Source organism: Fonsecaea monophora (genome assembly GCF_001642475.1).
Source record: "Fonsecaea monophora strain CBS 269.37 chromosome Unknown Scaff74, whole genome shotgun sequence".
In the NCBI taxonomy this organism is placed as follows: Eukaryota; Fungi; Ascomycota; class Eurotiomycetes; order Chaetothyriales; family Herpotrichiellaceae; genus Fonsecaea; species Fonsecaea monophora.
The window spans coordinates 138,862-163,602 of record NW_019174005.1 but is presented as its reverse complement, the minus strand read 5'-3'; the positions used below and the strand labels follow the sequence as shown (position 1 = coordinate 163,602).

Below are 24,741 nucleotides of genomic sequence, written 5' to 3'. Positions count from 1 at the left end.
ATGTATGTATGTATGTATGTATGTATGTATGTATGTATGTATGTATGTATGTATGTATGTATGTATGTATGTATGTATGTATGTATGTATGTAGATCAGTTGATCTGGAGAAATCCAATATTATCCATATATTCAAAACTCCAATCATGCACGATCACCCTTCTCAGCCCTCTCTTTAGCCACCAGATTAGATGAGGTTCCTGATCAGTTAATTATCTCAGTCCATTGCCTAGGATTACCTAGGTGGTGAGCAAGTCAGTGAGTCAGTGACCGAGAGCAGCTAGGCAAGCAGACAGGTAGATAGCCAGACATTGTCCTACCGCGTCGCCTCTTCCCAAACCGAGGCGACAATGGCCCAGTACCTGACGGGATCGGCCAAGACGTGCCCGACGTGGCGCGAGACGACAAAATCCTCGAGCCGCACCATGTCGGGACCACCAGGCAGAACCTGCGCAGCCTCGCGGGCGTGCGATTCCACGTCTGGCCCCGGAATGAGCGCGTCGGCCTGGCTGTAGATGTAGGCGCGGTGACAGCGACAGAAAGCGCCGCGTGGGTCGTTGAGCCGGCGCCGCAGCGACAGCGTCACGTTCTCGTGCCCCGTCACGACTTCCACTGCGTGTGTGACGCCCAGGTATCCCCATACTAGGGCGCTGCCGAGCGCGCGTACCACCGCGGGCGATTTGGGCAGGGCTTCGCAGATGGCGGTGTGGGCGGCGTCGGGTCTGGGAGGGAGGGCGTGCTGTCTAGTATGAGGGCGGTGATGGGGAGGAGGAGGTGGTGGTGGTGGTGGGGTGCTTCGTCGGAAGAGGAGAGCACGGCGGTTGCTGCTGCTGTTGACAGGTCATGCTGTTGCGCCCGCTGGTGCTGGTGTTGGGACTGGCAGTGGTAATGGTGATACGCATCTGCAAGTTGACACGCGCTCCACGCGCCGCCGTTGGAGAAGATGTGCATCAGGACCTTGAACTCCTTCTCTCTCTCACCACCAGTTTCTTTCCCCGTCGTTTCCTTCATCTTTGTCGCCGTCGCCGCCGCCGCCGCCGCCTCGAGATCCCGAATCAGCGACACCGCCGGCTCCAGGTTCCGCATCTGCTGGGCCTGCGTGCGGAAGAAGAAGTCCCCCCCGTCTTGTCGCAGGAGCAGGATCGGCGACGACGGATACCGCGTCTGATACTGCTTGGTGTATTTGACAATATTGCGCGACTGGGCGTACATCCACGAGCAGACGATGATCAGGTCTGGGTCGGCGACCGGTGGTTTCTCTTCTTGCTCTTGGGGCTGCTGCTGCTGTTGTTCTCCACCCGGGGTTCCAGCGTGGCCATCGATCTCTGTTTTCGATGCTTCCGCAGGAGTGGCGTAGAAATAGATCTGGTCTCCCAGCTGGGTGAAGTCGACGAGGTAAGGGTCGCTTCGTAGCACGGGAACCTCTCCCTCGATATCCCACGGGACTTCTGGTTCTGGACCAGCGAATTCCATTTTTGCTTTGCCTCCCCTGACCTTCTCCACCTCGTCAAGGTCGCCCTTTTATTTTTGTCTCGCTCGGAGGGAGGAGACAGACTGGTATAGATTTGAAGGGCCCTGTATCCTCGTCGGATGGTAAGGCCGAGGCTGATGATTTTCAGGGGAGTCCAACCTGGAGACAAATCTCGACCCTGGTTCCAAATCGCTCCCTATATGCACAAACCGTCTAGATATGTACAGATGTCTATAATCAACAAGAAAGAGGCGTAACGACCTATTTCACTATTGAAAAGCATTAGCCGGGTCAGAAACTCTGTCAGTTGTAGCATCAGATCCGCCAGAAGCAGTCCCTTTCAATAAGGATATGGAACAATCTCTAGTAACACATGGCTTCACTGGCTGAAAGGCCCGATGTTGGTGCTGGTGGGGCAACGGGCAGAAGATTCGGCATTGGGAGACCATCAGGCGTATTCTTTCTTACCTAGAATCCCGGTCCTTGGTCTAATTCCTCCCGTCTATATTAAACCGCAGTCGGAGCTGACCCGAGCTGTCTGAGATTACCGCGCGCCGCGAGAAGAAAAAGAAAAAGTATACACACTATCGTCAGAGGGGGAGGGAAAGACACTTGTTCAGATGAATCTCGACATGAATTGGGCGCCAAGTGGAAGAAGCCATTGCCGCTTTTAACCGTGACAGCCTCGCGTACCCAGCGAACTTCAAAGCCGATTCGGTAGGGTTGAATCCCTGGATACATACAGGTAAAGTACGATGCTGCTGGTTCATTTGTAAGATCCACTCTCTGCTGAGAGTTTTCACACGAGTATTTGTTCTGGAGGGAGGTCTCGAAAAGGGGCAAGTGGTGTAACGCGACATCATCATTCTAGTGATGTGGCATCAACTTCTGTTGTACATTCATCTATATACCCCCGTTTGTCGTTCGTTTCGTAGATATTCGGTGGAGTCTGTGTGACTATCCACAACAGAGTCCTGTCTCGGTCGTCGGAAGACCTTCTAGAGCACAGGCCTCCCGCAGCCTTTGCACGAAAGGCTTGAGGTTATCTAGGGTCCCCGGAGTCAAGTAGTCTCCATCCATCGACGCGAGATTCATCTCTGTCCTTATCGACACTCTCAAGCATGGTTTGTGCCGTGTGGTTGTGGTTTAGTGCAGCAATGGCATTTTGAGTGATTTTGGTATCCAAACTGGTACTGTTTTTCTCCACCAGTACAGTTGCAATCTGCCAAAACTCAAAGGGAATCGTCTTGAGAAATCCGTAACGGTCGCGTTGTCGAGTGGTCAAGGTGGCGTTCTGAAAGTCCCAGGCTGCTTTCCACCGGCTCAGTGCTTCCTTGATTCGTCTCATTGTTTCCTCCTTTCTAGGTCGGTAGGGAGAGAGCCATAGAATCTGTGATAGCGCCATGATCACACTGCAGAGGTGTAGAAGCGACAACTGTTGCATGGAATAGCGCATCTCCTCACTCCACTCGTCCTGCAAGAAGACGTCACATAGGTGCGAAAGCGTCATCCTTTGCAACTCGTGCTCCTTTGATGAAAGCCGATAACAATCCTGAGCATTGTCGGCAAAGAACGCATCAACAGAACCTGGCATCCCAATGTTCATCTCTTCCGCAAACAACCTGGGTGTCATGTTGTATAAAACTGTGAAGCTGGCATCCAGATGGAAGATGCCACATACAAGGCGAATTCTAGATTCACGAGCGGCAAACTCAGCCCACTGAAACTTTTCTGGTGGCGGTGGTTCAGCTGCGAAGAACGAGTTCCGGGTCTCCAATAGACCTAGGTTTCGAACAGCAGTTATTATCTCTTCAAACCGCGACTTTCGGGCGTCTCGCCGTCTAGATGGACACCCTTCCCGAAGCTGGACTTGGGTGATGAAAAATGCAGCTTCGAGCGCTTGCAAGGACTCGAATTCGCCCAGCCCCTTTGCTGCATCGGGCCCGTGGAACAGCTTCCGGAAGTTAGGGTTACTGAAAGCATATTCCACCACAAGGTTGAGAATGTCCCTTGCCAACTCCATGTCATTTGGTTGAGAAGAGAACAGAGCTCCAGTGAGGACAAGGACTGTGAGTAAGAAGGGTGATGCTGTAGCCACCCGGAAGGTGCCGGGATGGAGAATCGGACTATGTGGACAGTAATCTCGAAAATAATGTCCAACAAATCGTTCGACGTTGGTTCTTGAAAACAGAGTCGCTGCCTTTGCCAAGCGGTCATTTGGGGCGCTTTCAGGATGTCCCTGTGGGAGGGAGAGTGTGAAACTGGTCAAGGAGTCTATCAAGTAGTTGAAGGGCTCGACGCATGAAGAACTGGCAAATGGATCCGGATGACACAACACTTGCCAATTCGAAGGCCAATTGGTGTCCTCTCCTACACCTTGGAAATCCTCCGAGTCGGGAAACAGACAGGACACAAAAAAGTCGTCGAGTCGATCATTGTGGACTGGCGTGATAAACTCGTCATTAATCAACTGCACAGTAGCAGTAGAGGTGCCGAAGTCGCTTGCAGTGGCGTTCTCACTGCCGGCTTTCGGCATAGAAGCTGCGATATTGTTAGATACTTGTTTAATGTCTTAGTAGGATGGTAGACCCACCTCCTGTTGCGGTTGTTTCTGCAACAGGACCATAAGCATCTGCCATAGAGGTGTTCGGGTTCACATAGTTGAGAAGAAACGACAACGAAATCTTATTTCGATCTTGCCGTCCATAGTTCCTTGACTCTTGGGTTGCGTCGGTAGCGACCGAGTGGCTTCTAGGCCGCTGTCCATCCTGAACCGGTACGGAGGGAGGTTCACTTCCTGGCCGTGGCCGCCGCAGTTCCGAAAGTCGTGTGTATGTGCATTGAACGCCATAGGAGAGACAAGTTTCGCATGGACAATCCAGATCACAGCCCAATTTCAGGCGTGCACATGAGTCGCACGCTCGAGTCTTTTTGCCTTTCTTCAGCTTCCCCGGAATAGGTTGCTCACCCCTGGATGGGCAGTTGATGTAATGCCGGCGAAGCACATCACTAAAGAAACGTCAGTCAATGGCTGATGGATCCACTTCAGAGAGACTGGGAGAGTTGAAGAGGCAATCCTGGGGAAGTTGGCTAAAGGGTTGTCAAATCGTGTGGATGTCCTGTCGCTCGGAAAGAGACATTGGGACTTATAGAGGCATCATTATCTTGTGGAAGAAATGGACAAGCGGCAAAAGCGAATGCCGGACCCATTGACCGATCAAAACAATGCAGTATCTTGCAGGGTAAAGCGCCCATAATTCGGGGTATCTTGGGCACTTACGATCTGCGGTAGGACTTGGAACAAAAGCAGCACACCCACGAGCGCGCATGAGACTCTGAAATATCAGTCACTTGAGAAACAAACACCTCCCATGTATCAAGGGGGCCTCAAACTTACCATGGGTGTTCATCTTCTCAAAGACAATATCTCCACGGATGCCAGTAAGATTCGACTGATCGGGTCGTCCCTTGGGTTATGGGAGGCGGATTCGTCCATTCCAGGGAGGATCGAGTGAGTATGACAAGAGCTGTCGCCGATGGTTTTTCCTCAGCGTCTACAAAGCCAGGATTCCCTGTGTAGTCTTTTAAAGAGTCCATGTGGTGGACGTAAGTGGTTTTGTTTCCGCTTGGATCCCTCGGCAAATTCCTGCTCCGATCCGGGACGAACATTTAACTTATTTGTCTGACAGAATTATTTCGACTGTTCTGGCTTGTCTGGGTGACGAATTTCTGTCAGACGACAAATCCAGATCGACATTCGCACAGCCTCGTGGAGATCATAACGTGCACAGGCCATTGCGACAAATATCCAGGCATGGTCCTTGATGCATGTATGCGAAGAAGAGTGAACGGATGTAATGCTCGTCATTTCACTACTTTTCTTGCCTCCAACCAGGGTAAATTGCGAAATATGGCGAAAGACGTGTCTCACGCCACTAACGACGTGGGATATAGATGCCCAGAACGGGGACGATCAAGCCAGCCAATAGTCTGCTAAGTGGCCATCTAGACCAATGTAATTGAGGGATTACAGTTGTTCAAGAACTGGTATTTCCAGACACAAAAGCTGCAAGTTGCCGCATCAAAGTGGCAAGCAAAGTTAAGGCCCGAGTGGCGGTTAAAGCGGCGTGTCCATAGTGACCAAATCCTGAAAAGCACTCAACGCGTCCTCCGCGGGAAGTCGCGTCATGTCACGTCAACCTCATTTTCGCCGGCCCAGATCTTGAGACTGTTTCTCCCACTCGCCACTGAAGTACGAAGGACACTGCTATGGCTACGGCTGACGATTTCAAGAAGTATCTGGCAAGTGAGGTTCTCAATGAACAACGAACCATATCCTACCGCAACGTCTCCCGCGCCCTGAAAGTGCACGTCAATGCCGCGAAATGCATGCTCTACGAGTTTTACGAATTCCAAAATGCGAAAAAACCCCAGTCGGTCTATGCCACCTACCTTTTGTCTGGGGTCAAGAAGACACCGACAGTCAGCGTGTCCGTGAATGGGACGGCGAGAGGAGGCACGCAGGTCCGCGATCCAGTCGAAGATCTCCCTTCAAGCCCGCCTCCATTCACCAGCTCCATGCTTGAACCCAGCCAGCAAAGTAGCCCTGCTGAAGAGGAGGAGGCAAAGAATGTACCCGTCCGAACCGTCACTCTCGTCAGAGAAGAGTCTCTGGAAGGTGTGCTACAGACAACTCAATACCCAAAGTGACTGCTAATTGGTGATGCTAGCAATAAAAGAAGAATACGAGACCATCACATCCATACACATCTACAGCCTTTCCCCTGCGCGAATACAAGACCTAGTCGCATTAACAGATATCACTCGGGCTCTATTCACGAGTGGGCTTCAGGATGAACACAATGAGGTCTATGGTGTTATTCAGAACCCAGATGTCCGACGGAGGAAAGGCAAGAGACCGGCGATCGCAGCAGGCCCTGCATCGAAAGCTCAACCTTTAAAGGAAGAGACCAAAAGACCTTCGCTGGGCCACACAAAACCAACCCCCAAAGGATCAACTGCTGCTCCGTCCGTCAAAACTGAGGAGCCCTCGCGGCCTGCTTCTCGGGACAGTACCTCGACCGCCAGTTCCACCAGACAGCCGACCCTAAAGCGAGATGCGTCCGACATCTTCAAGGCTTTTGCGAAACAGGGGCACCGAAAATCAACACCCACCACAGCCCCTCAGTCTAATGGTCAAGACCATGACACACCCATGAACGACGCTGATGAAGGTGAATCCGAGGACGAAGCACTCTTCCTTGATACGGGTACGCGCAAGTCTGCGACCTCGAAGAAACGGGCCAGTGATGTAAAGAAGGAGCGTGAAGACAAGGCGGCGAAGCTCCGCAAGATGATGGAGTCCGACGACGAAGAGGAGACAGCAGTGCCGAAAGTTGAAGAGGCGGCTAAACTGGGAGACGATGAGCCTCCCGCAGCGAAGAAGGGCACCGATGCAGACGCCGAGACGAAGGATACCGAGGCGGACGACCAAGTAGCGTGGTCAGACTCCGACACGGAGAAGAAGCAGGGATCCAAGGAGAAATCCGAAAAAGACACCACCGCCACCGCGACAGCACCACCGCGGCGCCGGCGCGGCAAGCGCAAAGTGATGCAGAAGCGCACGTTCAAAGAAGACGGCTACCTCGTGACTCGCGAGGAAGCCGTCTGGGAGAGTTTCAGCGAGGACGAGCCCGAAGCGCCGCCTCCTCGCGCTTCTGCTGCTGTAGGGGGATTCAAAAAGGAAGGCCCCGCGCCCAAAGGCACCACGGCCCCCAAGACGCAAAGCCAGGGCTCGACCCCGAGTCAGGCTGGCAAGACGGGTCCCGGGGCGAAAAAGAAAGGCGGAGGCGGAGGAGGGAACATTATGAGCTTTTTTGGCAAGAAAAACGCATAGGTACCTAGCATACATAGGTATCTACCTACTGCGGTACTGTAGTTCGTCCATATACTGGACACGATACGCGATGCACATTGGATTGTCGAGGCTATTCTATGCATGGACTGGCTTTTTTTACTAGCTGGCTGGCTGGCTGGCTGGCTGGCTGATCTGACGGCCCGATTGAGAAAAGAAGTAAGAAGAGAGAGAGCGCACGCGCATGCACATGCACTGCGCATGTACTCGTATTCGTACCGCGTACCGATTGCCGAGTTACATACTCGTGCATACATACGATCTCGTTTCAGCCTGACATACGAGGTACGAGTAAGATACTCAGTACACACAGTAGGATCGGACTACCAGTACGCATCACCTCGCGTTCGGCGGACTATGCGCTACCGCGGCTACGCAGAAAATCCATCGGGAATTACTTGCTCGATGCATTCGTTGATCGATTATAGGATCATATCATATCATTATGCAGTACAGCAAAAGTACTTGGTCTGGCGAAGAATACTCATCACGCATCTCGATCCGATCTGTTCCATTCCCTTCGCTTCCGTTCCGTTGTGAGTTCTCATCAAGGATACAATCCCCTACAGGTACTAGGTACCCACATAATCACACAGAGTATTCCACCCAGCCAACACCGACACGATACCCCTTAGCGGGACTTCCGTCCTCGTTGTCCTGCAGGACGAGTGCTGGCTTGTGTTCGGCGAGCCACAGGACGGCTTGGGCGAAGACGCTGTTGGCCCAGGCGAACCAGCTGCGCGTCATGCCCTCGCCGCCACCACCTCGCTTGACGCCCCGGGTGACGTCAACCGACTCGTTGATCAGGCCGAAGACGCTCACGTTCTTCACCGTGTCGAGACACTCGAGGATCTCGGCGTCGGAAGTCGACGTCATGGCCTGCACGATGACGGACATGGGCCACGCGTTGCGCAAGCCGATGTGTGGACCACCGATGCCTTGGAATTTAGAGCCCTTGAGAAAATACGGGTTTCCGCGTTGGGTGAGGATCATGCGCCGGGTGTTCTGGTAGATTTCGTCGTCGGCGTCGACGAAGCCGAGGAGAGGCAGCGAGAGGAGAGAAGGGATGTTCGCGTCGTCCATGAGGAGGTGGGATCCATACCCATCGACCTCGTAGGCAAAGACTCGTCCAAACTCTGGATGCGTGACGACGGCGTGCTTGTAGATGCCATCCTTAATGGTCTCTGCACGCTGGGCAAGGTCGTCACCAACTTGAATCATGTGCGTTGCTTGCGGTTCTTGCGAAGAGGCCACGCCGGCCGACTTGAGCATTTTCGCCGCGCGAGACAGTTCAACAGACATCATTGCGTTTGCAGGAATGAGGAAGCCGAAGATGGTTGCATCGTCCGAGGGCCTGAAGGCAGAGCGAATCAAGCCCGTTCCACCTCCCAAGGGGTTTCCTGTGCCCTCCAAGTTGAGAGTTTCTGTCCCAACGCGCGTCCAGCGGCTGAATGTGTATTGATTTCGCTCGTACCATCCCGTTGTCGGGTTAAAGGTCGGTCTAGCCTGCGCATCCAGGACTTGCAAGAGGGCGTCAAGAGCCTTGAACCATCGAGTCGTCAAAAAGGCTGTCGAGCCCGTGGACGCATGGTACTCATTCGTCAGCTTGAGGAACGCTGCCAGGCTGTCGAGTTCGTATTTACATTCAAACACAACGGTGGGTTCGTAGGCCGGATGGACGATATCGTCTTGACCCGAGTGAACTGGGGCCAGACGGGACGGGTCCGGAGGCTGGAATGCGTTGCAGTATGGTGAAGATATCACAAACTCCGCCTGTGTATTGATCGCTCCGAGGATGAGGTTCGACATGTCCGGGGCGGATTTGGCAAGGAGTTGATATTGAGCCAGCTGGTTCGTAGAGTCTCTCAACCATTCGGCGTTTATGTCTCCAGTCACGATGAACGAATGTGCCCCTTTCCATCTGTCCTTGTCCCGCAGCAATCGCGACGGTGGTGCATGTTTCTTTTCTCCATCCACGTGCCACAGCACCGTCGTGTCAAGGGTGTTTGGAAACGCATTTTGAAAAATCTGCGCCAGATCCGGATCTTTGAATCGAGGATAGAGATCATCGATCACTTGCTCCACGGCCGGGGAAGAGAATTTGCGACAGCTCGGGTGAGGTCGTTGGAAGGGTAGTTGGAGAGGTCCATTACTGAAGGGTTTGCTGCGCACAAGGTCAGCAACTCAGTCTACGAGATGAGACCCAGGTTGGCTCACTGTATATGACGGGCATAGCTAGTGTAGTCCGGACACAGCCCGAAGAGGGTTTCCTGCTGCTTGAGGACGTCGCTGTCGTATGGGTGATCACTGTCACCGCCAAATGCAGCACTGACGCAGGAAGCTTGCAGCCAGGCCGGGAGGCTGAGAATGGCTGTCCATTGACGAAAATACATGATACAGGACAAGACACATCATTGACAGAGTGATGATGGGACTCCGTCGCTGCAAGCAGACGTTGTGTCGCTTCACCATTGGGAAAGGAGGGCGGCGGCGAGATTGACGAGGCTGAGATTGACTACGGTGAAGCATAAATGGCGAGGCGGCAAGGCTGCGGAGGCTCAAGCCCCAAGTCGTCAATCGTTTTCCAATGCTTCAGAAAGACAATTACCGAAATGGTGCATCACATACTTTGGTTAGCTGCTCTATCCTCAACAGCGCCTCCTGTGTCTTTCAATCTGCTGTATTGTGGACAGAAGTCCAAGTAGTGACTACAGCCGCCCTCCCTCGTCAATGCGTCCCAACACCGAAGAGTCAACACAGATAGAATGACAGCAGTCAAACCATCGTACTTGAAATCCTCACACTACGCCCCAAGAACAACGCGGCTGATCCCTTCAGAGGCCTGAAAAGGTCCTCATTCAGCACATCTTCTTATTGAACATGCGTACCTCGTATTCCAGTCCGGCAGAACATACGCACATACGCATTCCCCGCTATGTGCCCCGCATCGCGTACTACTTCTACACGACATTCATGTCTGACTCGTATCGTGGACGAAGATGGCAGGGAATTTGTAAGACCGGGAAGAACGGAGTCGATTGAACTAATGCTCTCGGGGGAGGATTCGGGAAGCGGGACAAGACCTTCGCGAACGACTTGCAGTAAATATCGTCGAATCAGGCACAAATGTGCCGCGTTGTGCACAAAAGTGAACGAAGGGGTGCATAGTGTCCCGCCTTGAAACCCAGACACCCTCGATGGGATTGTCTCGTCCAATGATGGCGTCCAAAAGAAGAAGACGTCGAGAGCGCGCTAACACACCAAAGGATTTCAGAGGCCGAGGCAGCGAGGTCCACTGGACTCGGTACCAAGGTTGCCGTTGCCCTCTGGGTCTTTTTAAAGTTCCCGATCCCCATTAAATCTTCCAGAGATCGTGTTGGGTTCGAGCAAGGATCATCGTTCGTCAAGAGACCCTTTTTCCACGACACAAGGCTTTTTTTCCCTCTGGCAATAACCGACAAGAGACGAGTGAGAGTGGGAGAGATTAATCCAGTGAGCACTAACTACAGAACAGCCACATTGAGCCCAGATCAATCAAGACACAAGACGGAATAATATACTACAAAAATGTCTCTCAAGTACGACGCCGAGTTTTTCAAGTTCTTTGAGCCGATCATCCCTATGCTGGCCGCCCGGCCCAAACCAGCCGTCCACGATGTCGAAGCCCGCCGTAAGGGTTTCGAGGCTGCCCTCGTTCTGTTCAGAGGAGCTTTGCCCGAGTCTCCAGACGTGGAACAGAAGGAACACAGCTTTACCACCCCAGCCGGTGTGGCTTTGTCGGTGACTAGCTTCATCAAGAAAGGAACATCTGCAGGGACGCCAGGTCCAGCCATCGTACACTTCCACGGCGGCGGCATGATTCTGGGCTCGGTGGCCATGTCGGCACCGTCCAACGCATGGCAAGTCACTCAGACAGGCGTCCCGATCTTCAGCGTCGAGTACCGCCTGGCCCCGGAGACGCAGGGCACGAGCTTGGTCGAGGACTGCTACGCCGGTCTAGTCTGGGTCTCGCAAAACGCTGCATCCTTCAACGTCGACCCTGCCCGCCTCGCCGTCTTTGGCGAATCTGCCGGAGGAGGCCTCGCCGCAGGAGTGGCGCTCATGGCCCGCGACAAGGGCCTCTCCCCACCCCTCGCGAAGCAAATTCTCATCTACCCCATGCTCGACGACCGCAATCTCACCGCAAACGAGCGCATCGCGCCCTTTGCCTTCTGGAGAAACGAGGACAACATTACGGGCTGGACCGCGCTGCTCGGAGACAAAGCAGGCAAACACGATGCCGACGTGCCTCATTACTGCGCCCCTGCTCGCGCGAAGTCCGTGGCAGGCTTGCCACCTACCTACATCGACGTAGGTGGTCTGGATATCTTCCGCGACGAGGACATTGAGTACGCGAAGAGGCTCGCGTTGGAGGATATCGAGGTCGAATTCCATTTGTATCCAGGTGTGCCGCACGCATTTGAACTATTTGCGCCAAACGCAACGGTGACGAAACGAGCCTTTGAGCACAGACTGAAGAGCATGACGACCTTTTGATTCTCCTACATAGTGGATGCTCTGGCGATGGATCCCTAGGTTTCTATGGTATCTTAGATGGGCAGGCGTCAGCAAAGAGTTCACGAGCCTGTACATAGGCAACGCACCTAAAAGGTAGAGCATGTGCTACTTACCGAAGAGAAGCGAAGATAACATGAGGGGGCACATGCACGTATAGAGCGAAATACACAGGAAACCAGACCGATCGTCCCTAACTTCCGATGCATTGTGCTCATGAGGAACAGACCATGCTGCAATTCAGAATTCGTGATCTTGTCGCTTCCATTGGTAGCCTTCAGTGGGAAGGTGTAATCAAGCCCTCGTATTTGATCAGGACAGTTTCTCACCATGAGGATATGTCACTGGCCAGAACACGTAAACTAGTGGTAATATCGATCCCCAAACATTATAGTGGAGGGTCTGGGATCGATGTTTCCGGAGTCTGTTCAGCTCCGGAAGACTCCCGTCTCTGGTTGTCCATTATTGCCTTGACTGGGGTGGCGGTGGCAGTGGTGGTGGCTCCTGTCCCCATCCTTGCTTGTGTCATATTTCTATAGGCGGCAAGGATATTTGAGAGAGGACTGGTGCCGAAAAAGACTCCGTTGAACCTATGTCGCTTTTCATGTTGGGCATTCAACTGCATCAAGGACATTCTGGATCACTTTATCTGGGTTCAAATCGTCCAAGAGATATCGTGCGGATGCAAGATCAGTTCCATACTGAGTGCTTCGTTCGCGAGCGGGGGTGGCCATGATGATTCGATGCGGGTATATCTTCTTTGCCGCCAATGCGACCAACGACGGAGTGACGTAGTCAATTCCGTGCAATGGGGCTAGATATCTAAGAGCGATATTAGAACGACAAGCATGCCGCTTAATTTGGGACTCACTTTGCTAGGGCAAGGAAAAGCGTCGTTGCATACGGCGATACACCTCCGTCAACGCCTCTCTCCATCCGAAGAAATGCTACAATATCCTGAAGATACCTTCGAATCTCCGGGGTAATCGTCGCTGTTTGACCATAGGCTCGAAGTTGCTCAATCAACTGGAGACTGGCGTTAGTTACTCAGCACGTGGATTGAACGATAGATCCTACCTTTGCGTCGATCCGGCGGCTCGCAATCATTTGCTGCCGTCTCACGCTTGGAGAACGGGAGTAGGAATAAGTCGAGTCATGGTCTCCGGAATTTGTCGCGTCATCTAACTCCTCTAGGTTGGGAAATCCATCTTCAGAGGAGTGAGAGTGAGACATGAATATGCGGTCGTTCTGGGAGAATGAGCTTTGAGTACCGGGTGAATGGGCTTTCCTTACCAGGTGTTTGTTCAATCGGATATGTTTAGAGGAGGTAGCAACAAGCGGAAGCAGCAGGAATACCGCGGGGGCAAGATGTACGGTTGTTCGGCTGTATATTCTCCGCTTCCTAATAAGCTACAACTTGGTCAGCATGAAAAGTGCAATTGATGAGATTGGAGTACCTCGAGAGCCTGGATCTGCACGTCTTGATGTGCGAGGTTGAAGTTCTTCGCGATGATAACGTTGACCACTCTCCTTGTGTCCAGTTTCTGGGTTTCCACCAAATGCGAAGAACCTCCGCCAAAATTTACAGATGAAACCTTTGAATGGAGCATGCCCGACTAAACAAACGTCAGAAAAGTGGCAAGACATTTTGGAGGTCAGTACAAACACTCTCGACATCAATATCCGACCCGTGAGGAATATCATCGCACTCATTGTTATCATCATCCAGAATAGCAGCGCCGAATGTCTTGATAGACTGTAGGTCGTCGCGATTTAGTATGATGTAAGAGAGACTGAACATGTCTCTGACAATCTAAACCAACATTAGTCGGGAATAGGTATTTTGTGGCGAGACCAACCAGTGCAAGCTCGGATGCCAGGTCATCGAGTAAATCATCGCTGGCCACTACCAAGCAATGATGCTCGGCGACGAGGCTGACGAGGACGGCTAGCTCAAGATCCGTAAGATCGTCGACGTGGTCCAGTAACGCTTGTGCTGAATCCATATTTGTTGGGGTTCACAGAGTTTCAACTGGCGGGGTCATTTCCATACCAGCTTCTTGAGGCAATCCTTGAAGTGACAGCTCCTACACATGGGGAAGACTACAGAGGACGTACAGGGACGCACGGAGGTAAGAGGCGCCGGTTGATGCACGGGCTTCGTCACAGAACATGGAAGCTTAGCCGAGCCAAGGCGTCACGTCATTGGCCGACAATGGATAACGGACCAGATGCAGTCCATCTCGTTCCGAGTCTCTCATCCAATCCATCACCCATCACATCGCTTAGCACTCGAGCACTCTCATGGACTTCCTGTCCTCATGACAACCAACAATCCCAGAGCTGGCTGGGAGATAGTTGGTGATCAGTTCTACCGAAAGGTCCCCCTGTACGAGTCCATATTTGATCAGGATCTCGAACTTGAGAACTACCTTGTTGCAGGTGCACCGTATGGCGGCGCGCTGGGTAACGATCCCTACTCATCTTCAACCTTCCTGAGCTGACTGTCGTAGCATTATGGCGAGACACCACCAAGGTTGCACGATATCGAACTGGCCAATCGATCAAACCCACCATTGACATCTATTCCTCGTCTGGAAAGCTCATCAGCAACATCAACTGGGAGAAAGGCGTGATCAAAGGCCTTGGCTGGTCGGACGATGAGAAGCTCTTGGTCGTAACGGAAGATGGCACTGTCCACTGCTACTTCGGGCTCCATGGCGACTTTCAGCCTTTCTCGCTGGGACACGGTGCAGAGGAGTTCGGCGTCATCTCGTGCCGGTTTTGGTCGCATGGTTTCGTCGCTTTACTTTCCAATAATTCGTTGGTGGCAGTTTCGTCGTTTGAAGAGCCCAGACCGAGGTTGCTTGCTCAAGCACCGGAAGGGGAGGTCCACTCCTGGTCCCTCATTCCACCGGCATACACACTTTCTAGGTCCGTCGAGGTACTACTCGCAATAGACAAGACAATTTATGTTGTGGATGTCACCGAAGCCGAAGATCGAGGACTATCCGATGGCCCGTTCAAGCACGTCAGCGTTTCACCTAACGGGCGATTTGCAGCATTGTTCACTGAGGATGGCAAAGTGTGGGTTGTCGGCAGTGACTTCCAAAACAAGTACAGCGAATACGACTCAAAGGCGAAGACTACACCGAGACAGATATACTGGTGTGGAAACGACTCTGTCATTCTAGCTTGGGAAGATGAGATTCATATGGTTGGTCCCAATGGTGCCGCGGTCAAATACTATTATGATGACCAGGTTCATGTCGTCCCCGATATTGATGGTATCCGGTTGATCACGAACGAGGTGTGCGAATTCTTACACAAGGTGCCCGATCCACTAGAAGAAGTGTTCAAGCTTGGTTCGACATCGGCTGCTTCGGTCCTTCTTGACTCGATCGAGCTGCTAGAGAAGAAATCACCAAAAGCAGATGAGAACATCCAACGAATCAAACCCAATCTGCCAGATGCAGTAGAAACCTGTATTCGAGCGGCTGGTCACGAGTTCAACCAGACCCTCCAGAAACAACTGCTCCGCGCCGCCTCCTTCGGCAAGTCAGTACTCGACCTGTACAGCAGTGATGAGTTCGTCGACATGTGTGAGGATCTGAGAGTGTTGAATGCCGTTCGGGACTACCGCATAGGTCTCTACATGACCTATGAACAGTATGTCAGGCTGACACCGGAACGGCTGATAGCAAGGCTTGTCAATCGACGAGAATACCTTCTTGCAATCAAGCTGTCAGAATTTCTGCATCTTCCTGCGAACAAAATCTACGTCCATTGGGCCAGCCAAAAAGTTCGAGGGTCGCCTGCAGACGACGACACAGTTCGAGAGATTGTGGTGGACCGATTACGCGGCAAACACGGGATCTCTTTCGAAGCCATTGCGCGTGCAGCCTACGACGAAGGGCGAAGCCATCTCGCAACGACATTGTTGAATCATGAACCTAGGGCGGGCAAACAAGTTCCTCTACTACTCAATATGGAGGAGGATGAGATCGCACTTGATAAAGCTATCGAGTCTGGAGACACCGACTTGGTATTCTTCGTGTTACTGGAATTGAAAAAGAAACTGCCACTGGCAACTTTCCTTCGCACCATCAGCGATAAGCCCGTGGCATCAGCACTTGTTGAGAGTTCAGCAAGAGTGGGCGACAGAGAACTGCTCAAAGACTTATACTATCAGGATGATCGACCCATTGAGGGCTCGAATTTGTTGTTGGAAGAAGCCATGCAACAAACGCAGGTTCAGGCAGTCATTGACAAGCTCAAATTAGCAGGCAGACTGCTCACTGATGCAAAGGATCCGACAGCCCAATTCCACGCTAAATCGCTGACAGAGGCTGGACAGCTTCTCAAGATGCAAGAGGCGTTCGACAAGGACATCACTGACGGCAGCGGAAGCTATGTGGGATTAAGCATCAATGAGACCATGTTCCGCCTGATCCAATCTGGATACAGCAAGCGGGCGGCCAAAGTTCAGGGCGACTTTCGGGTGCCAGAGAAGACATGGTGGTGGATTCGACTCCGGGCATTGACCACAGCCCGTCTCTGGGGTGAGGTCGAGGAAATTGCTAAGAGCAAGAAGTCACCGATCGGATGGGAAGTAGGTTGATCTTTATCCCGATAGAGTTGTTGGCCACTGACCTAATCCTGCGTTAGCCCTTCTACAACGAAGTCCTTGGAGCAGGTAATACTCGCCTTGCCTCATCATTCATTCCAAAATGCACCAATCTCCAACCTGCGGAGCGGATTGAGATGTGGGTCAAATGTGGCATGATCGTGAAAGCTGGTGAGGAAGCCCTCAAAGCCAAGGATGTGAACTCGCTGGAGCTGCTGCGGGATAAGGCCAACGGCCAACAATTGGTCGAGATCGAAAGGATGCTCACACATCTGCGTCCCAAGAAATAAGGGTACGGTAGCCGGTCGTTGTCGTCGATAGGAAGTCTTGCAGCGTTATGTTATCTTGTCCGCTTCGTCCTCTTCCTCTGTCGTCGTGTTGGGTGCGGTGGCCGCTGTAACAGATGATGCTGTCCGGTCTACCACTACTAGCTTCGCCTTGGAAATTGTCGTCAAATTTTCAAAAATCTCGACATTACCACCCTCGTTGTCGACCTCTTCCATGTTGTCATCCACCCATCCATCCTCGTCATTCTCATTTGCGTCATCATCACCAAGCGCTGCCCTTAACTTATCGAATTTGTTCGTCCCGTTGACCTCCTCCCACATGCCCTTCCTCTCGCGCCTCTTCTTCAGACGATGTGAAGCATCTTCGATCTTTCGCGCATGCTGATCTTGCACCATCTCTGCCCTGGCCAACCCTTTTTCATGTCTGCGCCGTTGCCCGCGGGAAAGAGGCTTCTGTTTCCGCTTCGGCTTAGTGATCCCGCCGTTGGGACGAGCGGCCAGGATCGGCGTGGCGTCCGAGGCGCGCGGGGCGTCTCTGATGGATTTGTCAACATCAATGGACGGGGACGTGGCTCGCTTTGAGGCCCGGGATCGCGGATTCGCTGTGAACCTTTTGTGTGAGAACGTGCGAAGTTTTGAGATTTGTGTGCCGGGAAGGAAGAGGGGAGTCAAGGGAAAATTACCTGTTGGATCTTTCTTGATCTTTGAAGTTTTGGCCATGGTCACATGCAACTCTTTGGCAACTTGTTGTTTCAGTCGTCTTCTCTGGATGGTTATGTGAAAATGCGAGAATACTGGGTTGTAGTGCGTTCGTCCTGCAGTGTGCTGCATTGCTGCTCCACAATAATTTTTCAGAGGCCGCAAAGAGGGCGGAGGGTCACCGCGCGGGGGAACCAGCCTACCAGCCTAACTGACATTTGATGCGGAATGACGATTGTTTATCTCTTACTTAGACTTGAACACCCCTGAACTCAACATCGCGCATGAGGATTTTATGTACATATTGATCCCTGCAATTTTCGGACCCCCTGTTATTCTCGATGTGAAGGTTTCGGCCAGAAAATGATTCATTTTCGATGAAGTCGGAGGTCAAGACCGTCTGGCATACTGGCCATTGCAGACCCTGTCGATGACTCGTGACTGCCTTTCCTCGCTCGATATTCAGTCATAGCCGCAGGAAGATGGAGAGGCCCTTGAGATCAAGGTGGCTCTTGATGAGTTCCTGAGAACTTGTCCGGGGTAATCGAGAGCGTTTGAGGGGATCATAGTGAGCGTACAGCAGACTGCATGTATTGTATGGTGTTGCTTCAACGGAGAGTCGAGCTCCCAGGGAGTCTGGACTCTTTGGCGTGGCTGTTGTTCCGCTTTCTTACACACCACGAATAACATGGTTTCATGTGCCGTCCGCGTGTCAAATACTCCCAACTGAATGGCATCGATCTGTGTTGCGCTCTAGTCCTCCACGAAGCAGTGCACGAGGCACAGCGACTGGTTGGTCGGACTGGGGTCGGGGATGCCCAGCATGTGACGTAGCGCAGCCTCATCGGTATCTCCAACATCAGCCTTTCCACTTACCTGTAGATATAACACATCCGATCTGCAACCCACCGCTCTCGCATCTTTGTCCCCTCCTCACCTAATTTTGATGTCGTATTCACCATTAAAATAACCTGCAATGGCCCCCGCGAGACCATTGAAGCGGCAAAAGACCAATCCGACACAGGAATCGCGCTCAGAGTCATCGCCTCAAGAACAGGCTCAGCAGGCTGCCAACGTGCCCCTTCCCGCAGACACCCCTACCGCCTCAAGCCCTGCGACACCGAAACAAGAACAAAGATCGGTAATCAGGCTTCTTTGTTGACTTGATGGCCAAATTGCTGATAGACGGACCAGTCATGGCTCGCTCGAACATGGCCTCGCAAGGCTCCTCCTCTAACGCAGACACATCGTGAGAGTGTCTCGTCCGCTTCAACGTCCTCGACTGCCGCGCCATCTTCCGCTACGACCACAGCCACGGAGGTGCCACTGCCACAAAAGGAGAAGATAAAGTCTCAGAGGTCGCCCTCGTTAGCAATGACACTAGGCAAATCAACATCGAACCGTTCCCTTCCGATAAATGCCACTACGACTCTCGTCTATGCCTCCCCCGAAGCTGCCAGTTCTTTAGGTAAGAAGGACTCTCAGCCGGAATTTCCCACTAAGACCAAGAACGGCGAAAATGCATCCAGGCCTGTAGGAGATGAGCAACAAAGACCCGAAAAGATGGATGTCAGGCCAGTCCAGCAAGAGGAAGTTGCGGAGGCTACATCGAAGACTTCACAACCCGCTGTTCCACCACAACAAGCACAAGAGGCACAAAGTACGTGGCTGGGCTGGTTAGGCAGAAGGGATGGCAGTACAGCGAAACCTGCTGAAGCACAAGCACCACCCAAACCTGAAGACTCTACCATTCCTCCTGCAATCGACACAGCCCCAGAGCCTATACAACCCCCGCCAGAGGTACAAGAGGACTCGAAATCTCCTACGAACACCAACAACAAACGAAGCTGGTATCAAATGTGGAGCAACGGTGATCAACCTAGTGGTGGATCAACAAAGCTACCAAACCCTCCAACAGAGCCACCTCAGCCTAAACCAGTTGAAACAGTTGAGAATACAGGGACGGCCAAGGCGAAGACAGAAAACCTCGACATTCCGCCACCCCAGACGCCCAAGGCAAAGGAGGGTTCTCAAGCTTCATCCCTTGAGACTTCTCCACCGCCACAACTTCCAGGCGACGGGTCCAAGTCGTCGGGGTGGGTATTTTGGTCTCGAGAAAAGAAGCGTCCTGCGTCTACTGCATCTACAAAATTAGAGAATGAGCCTCATATTGGGGAAATTGCAATATCAAACACACCGTCTCAAGCTCGGCCTAAGCGTGCCTCCATCAGTCTACAAGATGACAGTGCAAGACCCGTTGTAACTCCTCCAGCACAAGGGGAGCAATCGAAGAAGACTGGAGGAAAGAAGGCGGCTGAAACCAAGCAACAGCCAGCGACAGAGGAGAAGCGCATTTCGATGCCTCAAAAGAAGGCTGTTGCCTCGAAACAGGAACCTTTGACTACCAAAGCCAAGTCAACCAATGCTACAGCCATTGCGCGAGAACCCGCCAAAGCTCCAACACCTCGTTCGGCGTCACCGGTGCCGTCGAAGAAAGACCAGGAGGATCCAAATCTGCTGCTTCCTCGTCTCAGTGACACGCTCACCTTCGAAGAACAACCCTCACTCCTCCAGCAACTTGCGCGCCTTCTGTACTACACCAAGGAGTCTGGTCAACCGAGACACCTCTCTCTGTTGAAAGAGCCGCCTCGAATAAACAATGCATTAGCAATTGGCGTTCACGGCTATTTCCCGGGTCCCATGGTCCGGTCGCTTCTGGGGCAACCCACCGGTACAAGCATAAAATTCGCCGAAAAGGCGGCGCAAAACATTCGCAGATATACTAAATCACAAGGATATGAATGCGAAGTCAAGACAGCGGCCCTAGAAGGTGAAGGACGAATTGCCGAACGTGTCGAGTTGTTGTGGAAGCTGCTCCTGAACTGGATCGATGAAATCCGAAGATCTGAGTTCGTCATGATCGCAGCTCATTCCCAAGGCGTCCCTGTCGCAATTATGCTAGTGGCCAAATTGATCCATTTTGGCTGTCTCTCACCGACTGCCCGCATTGGTGTCTGCGCCATGGCAGGTGTGAATATGGGCCCGTTCCAGGACTACAAATCTCCTTGGATAACTGGATCCGCGGGGGAGTTGTTCGAATTCACAGACCCGAACTCCAAAGTCTCCCAAGACTATATGGCCGCCATCGCTGAGTGCCTGAAGTTTGGGGTGAAAGTCACCTTCGTGGGGAGCATTGACGATCAATTGGTATCGATGGAGTCGTCGATTTTTGCACCACTGACGCATCCACATATCTATCGCGCGGTATCCATTGACTCGAGGATACACGCTCCCAACTTCCTGAGTAACCTTGTGGGGTTCGTGTTGAAGCTGAGAAATGTGGGCGTGCCAGATCATGGATTGATCAGAGAGCTGTCCACGCCTCTGGCAGGTTCGCTGTACACCGGAGAAGGCCATTCCAGACTGTACGAAGACGATGCCGTGTACCGTCTTGCTATTGCATTTGCTCTCGAGACTACCTCCATCAAAGACGTGCCGATATCCAGCTCGAAGCGACAGGCGCTCTTGACAGGTAGTGGGAGCGGTGGAGGTGGAAGCAGCAGCAGCAGCAGCGCGAACACCAATCCCTACATCCTCCCCTTTGCTATGCGTGGGATTTTAGAGGAAGACATTGTGAAGAAGGACCTCAGAGACGAGGCAAGACAATTGCTCGAGCAATTTGACGAGTGGGAACCCAAAACCAAAGTGTTGAGGGACGTCAAGTTCAGGCTTGAGGGCATTAGATTGCAGTTGTACTAGAGTATTTATAGTAGAGTGAGAGCCAGCCAGACCAGCGAAACGCGGATTTGTTCAAGCGAGTTCTACTGTGGTAACAATACCACGCTTCAAAAGTAGAGCTACGGTGATCCAGGGCGAAGCCAGGCAGACTCTTGTCACTACGAGAGGGGTAATATATCTGAAAATCATGCAGCCTTGACAACATGTGTCACTTACCTAGTTAGGACTATAGCTGCGGTTTTTTTCTCGATTCGATGCAATTCCTGAGCATTTCTACTTTTCATAATGGCGACTTGAGCCAACCGATTACACTTCCACACCTCCACACCCTTCACAATGGACTCCCCAGACACTCGAAATAGAAGAGATATCGAGTCCAAAATTACAAAATTACTCCATGTCGTACTTGCAGCATCGGCTGGGGATGGAACAACACAGGACAAACACTAAGTATACTTCAATCAGGGATGCTATAGATAACCCGCTCAATCAAAGAATATCGCTAACACCGGATTTTGGGAAACACTGATCCTGACCTTGCATGTGGGATCTGCTTCTTCTTTTGGTCCCACGATTCAAGTCTGTGTCGCGGTGACCCTGCCTTCATTTTCTCTCTGTGGGTCACCAAAGTATCGGATCTGACACTGTCTCCCCCATGCTTCGTTCTACAGCCCGCTCCTATCAGGATCTTCAGAAGGTCTATCAGAGTTGACCTCTAACACATTCATGACGATCGGTTTCCATCAGCAACATCCGCCATCCCTGGTACCATCAACTGTCTCGCATCGGACCTGCCAGCACTACCGTCAAAGACAAAGGGGCCGGCATTATTTCGGGGAGTTAACGGCCCCTCCACGACAACCACTTGGTCGGGGTCCGGGGTTTGCGTGCTGGTACGTTGCTGTTCGAGCTCAGCCTGCATCTCGTCCTCGACCGGTTGATCTGGCATATCGATATTACCGCTCATTGAAAGCTCGGATGAACGTGGATTGGTAGCTTGCCTCCGGGCCAGGAGTCCTGAGTTGTTCGGAGTTGCCGGAGAAGGATTTTCGTTAGTGGGTTCGGATTGAGATATAGTGACGGGAAGATTTTCAGGGATTATATTTATTTGCGGGTCATCTCCATTCAAGGTCGTAGTTGGCACGGCCGCGTTGACGGAGTCTGGTTCGCCTGTCACTTGACCATTGATGTGTGCATCGGAAGCATGATTTCCTTCAATTGTAGCATCGGCACTGGCCTCGGCGGTTTGGTTCTCAGGATCATCAGTATTCTCCAGCCATTCGTCTATGTCGGACTGAGCGAGGTCGACATCGGCAGTTAGATCTGAATAAGCCCTGCAATTTGGACATTGGAATTGCGGATAAACACTGTTTTTGCCTTCGAGTAGAGGTCGAATACATTTGTAGTGCCAGACATGTGCGCAGGGGGCGACAAACAACGCTTGACAGGGCTGGGAAGGCGGGTTAGCGATGGGGATTTGTTGTGTCTGTAAGATCTTACCAAGACAGAACCGAGACAAATTGAACATTCACCACTGTTAGTATCGGCAGAGGGTTGGTCCTTTGCAAGACTCTGCAGTTGTTGATGCCTGCTTTTGCTGTGACACATTGTCAGTCTCTGACATCGAGACCTTAGAAGGTGGCTTACTTGAAATTGTTTGGTTTCTTTTGCCAGGCCCGATTGCATTCAATGCGGATCTTGACACAACGAAAGATCATTTCCTCTCCGCCGCGGAAGTCAATGCCCAGTTGGACGATATCACCATCTTTAATTGGGAATAGTCTCGACTCGGTGTTGGGTTGACTTAATCTGATATGGTTCAAGAAAGTGCCAGAGGAGGATGCGACATCTTTGATCTGCCATTGGCCATCGAGAAAGCTGAACTCGCAGTGTTTTCGACTGACGACCTTGGACTTGAAGCCGACAGGAGCATCAGAGGGACCAATGGGATTGGCCGATGGCACACCCTCACGCTCAGAATACCGACCGACTCTTATGATAGAATGCTCGCTGGGCAAGGTTCGCGTGATCGGGGAGAAGTTGAGAGACGGTCTTCCATTCCTAATTTCCTGGTGGGGAAAGAAACGAATCGTAGGTAACGGTTGCTTCGTTTCCCCTTCCTGTGTCTCTCCTTTTGTACCCGTAGTAGTCTTGTTGGTTCTTACATGTGCCGATCTCGGGGCAGAATCTGATGCCTCTGCTGCCACTGAGGCACTAGCCTGAGGATTGTTGTTGCTTACAGTCCTTCTCAACGTGGATGACCGATGTCTCGCCATATCCTCTGCACTCGTGTTTTCCACTTGATCTGCGGTTGGTTCCTGTTCGACGCGGGGTGACGGTGTCCTCGTCCCGACTTGACGCGGGTCCGAGGAGAGCAAGGCTGTAGGTTCGTTTGGACGAGACGTGCTCCGTCGTCGACTTGTTACCGGGTCTGGTCGATTCTCGTTGTAACTGAGTGATCTCTGGAAATAGTGTCTAGGCGAACGGGAGGGTTCGTTCGGGCTCGTTCCACCCGATGAACGATTGTGCGATAGAGCACGGAGGTAACTCAAACCTCGGCGCCTTGCAGATGTGGTCCTGTTGACGCTGGGTTCGGCGGCCGCTGGGGACGTGACAGCGGCAGACGGTGAGATCATGGGAAAGGACGTGAAAGAGGCGTGCACGGATTGAGTCTGAGTTCCAGGACAGGGCGTGGTGTTGTAGGTGGTTGCGGGCAGGAACACCGCACTACAGGAACAGGCGGCAACGGCGGTAGTAAGCAACAACGGCAACGACAACAACCGAACCCAGAATGTCGCTCTTTCGTATCGAACAATCTCGCAGACTCATCCGGCTTGGTGTAAGATGCGCCTCCGATAAGGCGCAGGCTCGGACTCAATCGCGCAGGCAGAGCAAAAGGGTCTGGGCCTGGAAACTTTTGTAAATAAGATGGTGGATAAGATGATGTAGGATGTGCCCGCAATTCGACAGGCAGGGCCTCAGTGAGTGGGAAAGGACACGGCAGGGATGTTGTTGGTACCAAGAAGTTTTTAGGGAGTGGCTTGTGTGGTTGCGCAGGGCCCCAATCCAGGGCAACTTCAATTGGCGGAGAGGCGCCTAAAAGTCAGGGAGCAAAGAGAACGTGGGACATCAAATACACGGACAAGGACATGAACTCGGGGGGATATTCGAGACCTGTTAAGAGGGGAATGGACAGGATACCAGGAAACCAAGTGCCCAGGAGATTAGGAAGAATAGTAAACGACCAACTCCTTTCTCTACCGAGCACAAGGGGACGCAGTCCACTTGATCACAGCGGGCGGCCATCGATGTCATCGAGCATATCAAAGTCGGCTACAGGCACCAACTGGTCAGCCGCAGGTCAGACGAACCACAACGCCTGTGATCGCCTCTCGATCTCTATCTCATCCAGTTAGTCGCTCTGTCTATCCATCCATCTGTTTACCGTGTG

General features: G+C 52.3%; 10 protein-coding genes across 10 annotated transcripts; 4 read left to right on the top strand and 6 right to left on the bottom strand.

Annotated features, from left to right (window-relative positions):
• Positions 1-316: 316 nt before the first annotated feature.
• Positions 317-1,473, bottom strand: AYO21_08514 (hypothetical protein; the record flags this gene model as incomplete). The annotated part of the gene is made up of 2 exons (XM_022658457.1): positions 317-830; positions 899-1,473. The coding sequence occupies 2 exons, from the start codon at positions 1,471-1,473 to the stop codon at positions 317-319; spliced, it is 1,089 nt and encodes a 362-aa protein (XP_022509281.1).
• Positions 1,474-2,513: 1,040 nt separating this feature from the next.
• AYO21_08513 (hypothetical protein) lies at positions 2,514-4,110 on the bottom strand (the record flags this gene model as incomplete). The annotated part of the gene is made up of 2 exons (XM_022658456.1): positions 2,514-4,012; positions 4,065-4,110. The coding sequence occupies 2 exons, from the start codon at positions 4,108-4,110 to the stop codon at positions 2,514-2,516; spliced, it is 1,545 nt and encodes a 514-aa protein (XP_022509280.1).
• Positions 4,111-5,740: 1,630 nt separating this feature from the next.
• On the top strand, positions 5,741-7,367 carry AYO21_08512 (hypothetical protein; the record flags this gene model as incomplete). Its single annotated transcript, XM_022658455.1, has 2 exons — positions 5,741-6,149; positions 6,202-7,367. 2 exons carry the CDS (start codon positions 5,741-5,743, stop codon positions 7,365-7,367), a joined length of 1,575 nt encoding a protein of 524 aa, XP_022509279.1.
• Positions 7,368-7,973: 606 nt separating this feature from the next.
• Positions 7,974-9,778, bottom strand: AYO21_08511 (hypothetical protein; the record flags this gene model as incomplete). The annotated part of the gene is made up of 2 exons (XM_022658454.1): positions 7,974-9,549; positions 9,603-9,778. The coding sequence occupies 2 exons, from the start codon at positions 9,776-9,778 to the stop codon at positions 7,974-7,976; spliced, it is 1,752 nt and encodes a 583-aa protein (XP_022509278.1).
• A 1,174-nt stretch (positions 9,779-10,952) lies between these two features.
• Positions 10,953-11,921, top strand: AYO21_08510 (hypothetical protein; the record flags this gene model as incomplete). Its single annotated transcript, XM_022658453.1, has 1 exon — positions 10,953-11,921. The coding sequence occupies one exon, from the start codon at positions 10,953-10,955 to the stop codon at positions 11,919-11,921; it is 969 nt and encodes a 322-aa protein (XP_022509277.1).
• A 620-nt stretch (positions 11,922-12,541) lies between these two features.
• On the bottom strand, positions 12,542-13,945 carry AYO21_08509 (hypothetical protein; the record flags this gene model as incomplete). The annotated part of the gene is made up of 6 exons (XM_022658452.1): positions 12,542-12,761; positions 12,811-12,965; positions 13,017-13,349; positions 13,397-13,555; positions 13,606-13,752; positions 13,799-13,945. 6 exons carry the CDS (start codon positions 13,943-13,945, stop codon positions 12,542-12,544), a joined length of 1,161 nt encoding a protein of 386 aa, XP_022509276.1.
• Positions 13,946-14,260: 315 nt separating this feature from the next.
• On the top strand, positions 14,261-16,856 carry AYO21_08508 (hypothetical protein; the record flags this gene model as incomplete). Its single annotated transcript, XM_022658451.1, has 3 exons — positions 14,261-14,405; positions 14,453-16,551; positions 16,608-16,856. 3 exons carry the CDS (start codon positions 14,261-14,263, stop codon positions 16,854-16,856), a joined length of 2,493 nt encoding a protein of 830 aa, XP_022509275.1.
• Positions 16,857-16,901: 45 nt separating this feature from the next.
• On the bottom strand, positions 16,902-17,684 carry AYO21_08507 (hypothetical protein; the record flags this gene model as incomplete). The annotated part of the gene is made up of 1 exon (XM_022658450.1): positions 16,902-17,684. The coding sequence occupies one exon, from the start codon at positions 17,682-17,684 to the stop codon at positions 16,902-16,904; it is 783 nt and encodes a 260-aa protein (XP_022509274.1).
• An 844-nt stretch (positions 17,685-18,528) lies between these two features.
• On the top strand, positions 18,529-21,311 carry AYO21_08506 (hypothetical protein; the record flags this gene model as incomplete). The annotated part of the gene is made up of 2 exons (XM_022658449.1): positions 18,529-18,693; positions 18,747-21,311. The coding sequence occupies 2 exons, from the start codon at positions 18,529-18,531 to the stop codon at positions 21,309-21,311; spliced, it is 2,730 nt and encodes a 909-aa protein (XP_022509273.1).
• Positions 21,312-22,014: 703 nt separating this feature from the next.
• AYO21_08505 (hypothetical protein) lies at positions 22,015-23,926 on the bottom strand (the record flags this gene model as incomplete). Its single annotated transcript, XM_022658448.1, has 4 exons — positions 22,015-22,740; positions 22,791-22,887; positions 22,938-23,359; positions 23,456-23,926. 4 exons carry the CDS (start codon positions 23,924-23,926, stop codon positions 22,015-22,017), a joined length of 1,716 nt encoding a protein of 571 aa, XP_022509272.1.
• Between the last annotated feature and the right edge of the window lie 815 nt (positions 23,927-24,741).